This window comes from Rhinichthys klamathensis, unplaced genomic scaffold (genome assembly GCF_029890125.1).
Source record: "Rhinichthys klamathensis goyatoka isolate OS25496 unplaced genomic scaffold, OSU_Roscu_1.1 h1tg000300l_1, whole genome shotgun sequence".
Taxonomy (NCBI): domain Eukaryota; kingdom Metazoa; phylum Chordata; class Actinopteri; order Cypriniformes; family Leuciscidae; genus Rhinichthys; species Rhinichthys klamathensis.
In genome coordinates, this window is record NW_026606819.1 from 162,501 (window position 1) to 170,000 (window position 7,500).

At 38.5% G+C, this 7,500-nt stretch overlaps 1 protein-coding gene across 1 annotated transcript in view; it reads left to right on the top strand.

Moving 5' to 3' along the window:
* Positions 1 to 7,500, top strand: part of LOC130103894 (potassium/sodium hyperpolarization-activated cyclic nucleotide-gated channel 3) — a 34,666-nt gene that overhangs the window by 6,598 nt on the left and 20,568 nt on the right. Inside the window, exons 2-4 of the mRNA XM_056270238.1 lie at positions 307 to 625; positions 2,209 to 2,319; positions 4,156 to 4,317. Coding sequence (XP_056126213.1) covers positions 307 to 625; positions 2,209 to 2,319; positions 4,156 to 4,317 — 592 coding nt within the window. The remainder of the gene's footprint in view (positions 1 to 306; positions 626 to 2,208; positions 2,320 to 4,155; positions 4,318 to 7,500) is intronic.

The following is a 7,500-nucleotide window of genomic DNA, read 5'->3' on the forward strand; positions in this document are numbered from 1 at the left end:
TTTTCACGAAACAAACATCACGGAAACCTTAGAGCACTAGGTACTTTTCGCCTACTGTTTTATGAATACTATAAATTTTGAATTTTAAATGTATCTTGATTTAAGAATGTTTAGATATTTGTGCTGGAAAACCAGACAGAAACACTGAGGAAGAACAAGATGTTTTGACAGTTCAATTCAATTCACATTTATTTGTATAGCGCTTTTCACAACACACATCATTTCAAAGCAGCTTTACAGAACGTGCATGAGTCCACATTACAGTGTACAGTGATCTAGAGGTTAACGCTCCACGTCTGTCTGCAGGTTTTACTGGGATCTCCTCATGCTGATGCTGATGGTGGGAAACCTCATCATCCTCCCGGTGGGAATCACCTTCTTCAAGGACGAGAACACGCCTCCGTGGATCATCTTCAACGTGGTGTCGGACACACTGTTCCTGGTGGACCTGGTGCTGAACTTCCGAACCGGGATCGTGAAAGAGGACAGTACTGAGATCCTGCTGGACCCGAAGGCCATCCGCCAGCGCTACCTGAAGAGCTGGTTCCTCGTGGACTTTGTGTCTTCCATCCCGGTGGATTATATCTTCCTGATGGTGGACCTGGAAGCTCGACTGGACTCCGAGGTAGAGCAATAAAGTCTGCCTGTCTCTCAGTGACAAAGTGCAAAGCTTTCTCTTCACTGTAAAAAGAGCTTGTGTTGAAATTAACTTTTTCTCTCACCGGCCAATTTGGCTACTACATTTTTAAGTTACCGGCCACTCAGAACTTCTACTAGCCGAAAAGAAAAAGAAATAAACCAGATTAACTACTTCACAGCTTATATATATTTATCAAATAAAATTTGGATTTCATACATTAATTTCTTATTCAAACAAAATCCTGTCATCCAGCATCTCCTCTTCCTCTTTCCTCCTCATCACCAAACATGTGTTTTAGGAGGACAGATCAATACAGGACAAAGAACATCAAAAAATGTGTCTTTTCTGTTAACCAAATGCTTTTTAATCTTCGCTATTGCGATTTTCTTTCTTCTCTGAAACACAAAAGAAGATATTTTGTGAAACTGAGTGTTGATGTTTTTTGTCCATACAGTGAAAGTCAATGGGGTCCAATGTTGTTTGGTTCTCAATGTTCTTCAAAATATCTTTTTATGTTCCACTGAAGAAAGAAAGAAAGTTTGGAAGCATGAACTAATTTTTCTGCATCAGAAACAGATAGCATGTTCCGAAGCTTAGCAATGTTTCTGAGGTAGAAGAAGGCTGTTTTTGTAACATATGAAATATGATTTTCGAAAGACAAGTTGTTCTCTAACATAACTCCCGGGTCTTTAACTGTAGAGGATGGAGTTACAGTACATCCTTCTAAACGCAAATTTGGTCCAGTATTATATTAGTCTTATCTGAATTTAATTGAAGAAAAATACACGTCATCCAATATATTAAATCTTTATCACACTCTGTCAACTTGGATTATTTAGAGATTTCATCTGGTCGTGATGAAATATATAACTCGAGTATCATCGGCATAACAGTGGAAACTAATTCCATGTTTAATATTACCTAATATTACCAAGTTGCAGCATATATATTAAAAATAGCAACGGGCCGAACACAGAGCCTTGCTGCACTCCATAATTTACTGTTAATTTGGATAATTCCCCGTTTAAATAACCAAAATGGTAACGGTCTGATAGGTACGATTAAGCCATCTTAACGCCTATCCCTGAATTAGAGTTAGAAATAAACTTATAAACTTAGATATAGAATTGTGAGAGAAACATTACAATTACCTTTTTATTTTTTATTCTGTGGCGGAAACAACTTTCCATAAGAAACTAACCGGTTTGGATGACATGAAACGAGTAAATGATGACAGAATGGTCATTTTTGGGTGAACTATCCCTTTAACAAACAAGTGACCCATAGTCGAGTTATTTCTACAGCTTTATACAGTACAGATAGTTTCAGAGCAGCTTTACTGTAATAAACAGGAGAATAACAGAATCAATGCTAAAACTTCATCAAATATGAGACAAACTTAGATTCAGGAGTGAAGCAGCTCTACAGAAGAAGAGAGAGTCATTACTCAGATCGAGTTCTGTTCTCATCTGATCACTAATATTATAGTCTTTTAAACCTGAACTGTATCCAGGATAAACTAGTCCGTAACTGAATGCTGTGTAATGGTGTAAATGTGTTTCCCGCAGGTGTACCGGACGGCTCGGGCGCTGAGGATCGTTCGATTCACCAAGATCTTGAGTCTTCTGCGTTTGCTGCGTTTGTCCCGTCTCATCCGGTACATACACCAGTGGGAGGAGGTGAGGCTCACTCCCAGACAACAAAAATACGTTCTATCAACGTTTTGCTAACGTTCCCATTAAGTTATGAAGACCTTATGTATAAAGGAAACATTAAGGGAATAATTTCTATGTTTTATCATTATGCAAGTATTATGAGAACATTTACCAATTATCATTTTAGCTTCCAACGAATCTGAACGCAAGATAATCATGATAAAACGGTTATTATGTTTCACAGAGATGCTCTCATATTGTCAAGTGTTATAAAATTTATACTTGCATGGGTTTTTAATATTTGCCATTTTAACTGTTCAAGTCATTTTAAAGGATTAGTTCACTTCAGAATAAAAATTTCCTGATAATTTATTCTCCCCCACGTCATCCGAGATGCTCATGTCTTTTATCCTCGGCCGGACGTCACTTTTTTGTTCTTTAGTTATTACTTGTCTTAAAGGAACACTCCGAGTTTTTGGGACTTTAGCCTATTCACCTTATCCCCCAGAGTTAGATAAGTCCATACATACCTTTTTCATCTCCGTGCGTGCTATAAGTCTGTTTGACGCACCCACCGCTAGCCTAGCTTAGCACAAAGACTGGATGTAAATGGTTGCAGCTAGCATCCTAATCCAAATAAGTGACAAAATAACGCAAACATTTTCCTATTTACATGTTGTGATTTGTATAGTCACAGAGTGTACAAAAAACAAAGTCACATGAGACACAGACATATTTTAACCGTATAAATACTGGGAACTATATTCTCTGAAGGCGAAGCACTGCTACTTGGGCGGAGTGATAACCGCAGCACCTGAGACGCGCTCTCTGCTCCTCACCACGGCTCGTCTGATGTGCTGCGGTTATCACTCCGCCCAAGTAGCAGTGCTTCGCCTTCAGAGAATATAGTTCCCAGTATTTATACGGTTAAAATATGTCTGTGTCTCATGTGACTTTGTTTTTTGTACACTCTGTGACTATACAAATCACAACATGTAAATAGGAAAATGTTTGCGTTATTTTGTCACTTATTTGGATTAGGATGCTAGCTGCAACCATTTACATCCAGTCTTTGTGCTAAGCTAGGCTAGCGGTGGGTGCGTCAAACAGACTTATAGCACGCACGGAGATGAAAAAGGTATGTATGGACTTATCTAACTCTGGGGGATAAGGTGAATAGGCTAAAGTCCCAAAAACTCGGAGTGTTCCTTTAATTAAGCTTGAGATCTTTTTGCTTGCATTAGTTTGGCTATTATTTCGTGTTCCTGTGACATAAAGAATGGTGATATTTTACTGGCATCTAAAGTTATGAAATGTTAATTATGGATGCTTGTTTCTGTCAAGGAATGAAATAAAAAAGGTACAGTAATTGCAACTTTTTATCTCACATTTTTTTATTCCATGCCGTACACAAGTTTCCATAGGTAACAAAACATCCTTATTTCCAGCAAAAACACAATTAAAGGGGTCATATAATGGTACATGCACTTTTACAAGTTGATTGTACTGAAATGTGTGTTGGCAGTGTCTGTACACAACCATCATACAATGATAAAAATCCATCCAGTGGTTTTGTTTTAATCTCCTTATATGTTTTCCCCTGATACGCATGTGCACGCCGTCAGCGTTTTCACAGATTCGCGTTTTTGAAGTTTGCACAGAGATGACTTTTTTTTTCTAAATTTTTCATGGCTCAAATTAATCAAAACTAACTTTATCTGGACAATAACTTTATTCTAGATCTGCTGTAAAGCCTAAACACTCTGTTACTGTAATCTCCTGTTATCACTGTAAAGCTGCTGTGAAACACTCTGTATTGTTATATAAATGGAGACTTGACTTGACCTGTGTTTCCCGCAGATCTTCCACATGACCTATGACCTGGCCAGTGCGATGGTGCGTATCGTGAACCTGATCGGCATGATGCTGCTGCTGTGTCACTGGGACGGGTGTCTGCAGTTCCTGGTGCCGATGCTGCAGGACTTCCCTCTCGACTGCTGGGTCTCCAAGAACAACATGGTGGTGAGGAAGAGCTTCTGATCCACACACTGCTGTCACACACACTCGCACAGCTAGCAGGAAGCGTTCTCCGTCAAGGTTCTGCCAAAGTTACGAACAAACGTTCTTCCAGTAACATTACGTGAGGGGTAATGTACATCCAGCCGGTTATCTCAGAATAAACCCGACAGGGTGATCAGGATCAGGTCTTCCACACACACACACACACACACCTGAAGGGGTTTATTCTGAGATATCACACACACACACACACACACACCTGAAGGGGTTTATTCTGAGATCACACACACACACACACACACACCTGAAGGGGTTTATTCTGCGATAACAGCCGTCTGGATGTACATTATCCCGTTATTACACGGACACTTGCCACATCAGTAAATCACTAGACACGAAATATTGATCTGAGTGGAAATATTTGATTAGTTCTTTAAACACAAAGCTTCTCGGAGAGAGCAGTCGCATCATTCAAGAGATACGGTATACAGTCATAACACTTATTACACAGCATTTCAACACATTAATAATTATGGAGATCAGAGATATTGATTTCAGATTAAACTGTTTTAACCCTCATGTGGTGTTCGGGTCAATTTGACCCGGAGAAGATTTTCTTTTTCCCGAAAATACTAGTTAATGTTATCGCTTTGGACTGAAACTTAGTGACTTTGTTCCCAAACGGTTTAACTAAATCTCAGGGGTTTTTTGAAAATTTTCTTATTTTTTTGTGGGAGTTTTGTTACCTTGTTACACTTGTGGTGTTCCCGGTCAAAAATGACCGGCCTATAAAAAATAGCTTATAAGTCACTCATTATACCATATTTTCACCCAATCTTGGATTCAATCTTTTTGTCAACTTGTTCTCTTTCAATTAGGACTGGTTTTATATTTCTGTTTGCATCTGATTAATCGTGGGCCTCATTTGTCTGAAAGTAGGCATCTCATTTTTTGAGTAAAAAACAAATAATTTATGAGTAAATTTGGAAATATATAAAAAAAAAAAAAAAAAAAATGGCTACTGTTGATCACACTAGTCTACTCTAATGTTTCACCAAGAATTTTGTTTTGAAACTTTTGTTTTGTAAAAAATATGGCACATAGTCACACTTGTGGTGTTCCCGGTCAAAAATGACCGGCCTATAAAAAATAGCTTATAAATCACTCATTATACCATATTTTCACCCAATCTTGGATTCAATCTTTTTGTCAACTTGTTCTCTTTCAATTAGGACTGGTTTTATATTTCTGTTTGCATCTGATTAATCGGGGGCCTCATTTATCTGAGAGTGGGCGTCTAATTTTTTTAGTAAAAAACAAATAATTTATGAGTAAATTTGGAAATATGAAAACAAAAATATGAAAAAATGGCTACTGTTAATCACACTAGTCTACTCTAATGTTTCACCAGGAATTTTGTTTTGAAACTTTTGTTTTGTAAAAAATATGGCACATAGTCACACTTGAGGTGTTCCCGGTCAAAAATGACCGGCCTATAAAAAATAGGTTATAAATCACTTATAATACCATATTTTCACCCAATCTTGGATTCAATCTTTTTGTCAACTTGTTCTCTTTCAATTAGGACTGGTTTTATATTTCTGTTTGCATCTGATTAATCATGGGCCTCATTTATCTGAGAGTAGGCATGGTCAAAAATGGTCACAATGGCCGACCATTGAAAGTGAATGGGAGAGACTGAAAATAACAGAACAATTTAGTTTTCAGGAGCATGTTCATTATTTTCATGTACACATATGAGCATGTGTGCTTGCAAACATCGAGCCCTTGGACCTGTGCATGTATCGATACATTTATACACACGCTACCCAGACACACACACGTTAAAACACACAAACTTTTTTGAGTATTACACACATTCTTTTCCACAGAGAGAAATTTGATTCTACCCTAACCTGCATCTAATATACATTTATCCATCTGACATTACCACACACACACACACACACACACACACACACACACACACACACACACACACACACACACACGCACGCGCACACACACACACACACACACACACACACACACACACACACACACAAACTGGCCGTGACTGCAGTGACCCGGCTTCAAAAGAATCATGGTCTTGTTTCATCACAGCTTCCAGACAAAATATTATGACATTTTGTTTTGGAACTGTGAGGTTCTCACACAGAACTAGACAATATTTACAAATATACATCATGTGATAGCACAGGCATATATAAAATGCCTCACAGCACCTTGCTTGTCATTCATTTGTGGCAGCACAATGGCAAAACAGCTCTGCACATGATGTTATTCATCAGATTTTTGACTCAGAAACTAGTGAGGAGGAGGAAATGCAGGATGCATCTTGCAGTGAAGATGTTTCTGAAGAGGAAGGCCTTCAGAAGAAAACCTGCCTTGCCTCATAGGTGGGGATGAAGGCCAGGACAAAGTTCCATCTTTTGACCAGAATGAAACGGTAACCTCAGCTGGGCCCTCATCACTGGAAGACTGCTCCTCATCAGTTGTTTCAAGCTCCGTAGCCGATTCAGTGGTGCCTTCCTCTTCAGAAACATCTTTACTGCAAGATGCATCCTGAATTTCCTCCTCCTCACTAGTTTCTGAGTCAAAAATCTGATCACGGCCTGTGTGTGTGTGTGTGTGGTAATGTCAGATGGATAAATGTATATTAGATGCAGGTTAGGGTAGGATCAAATTTCTCTCTGTGGAAAAGAATGTGTGTAATATTTTAAAAAGTTTGTGTGTTTTAACGTGTGTGTGTCTGGGTAGCGTGTGTATAAATGTATCGATACATGCACAGGTCCAAGGGCTCGATGTTTGCAAGCACACATGCTCATATGTGTACATGAAAATAATGAACATGCTCCTGAAAACTAAATTGTTCTGTGATTTTCAGTCTCTCCCATTCACTTTCAATGGTCGGCCATTGTGACCATTTTTGACCATGCCTACTCTCAGATAAATGAGGCCCATGATTAATCAGATGCAAACAGAAATATAAAACCAGTCCTAATTGAAAGAGAACAAGTTGACAAAAAGATTGAATCCAAGATTGGGTGAAAATATGGTATAATGAGTGATTTATAAGCTATTTTTTATAGGCCGGTCATTTTTGACCGGGAACACCACAAGTGTGACTATGTGCCATATTTTTTACAAAACAAAAGTTTCAAA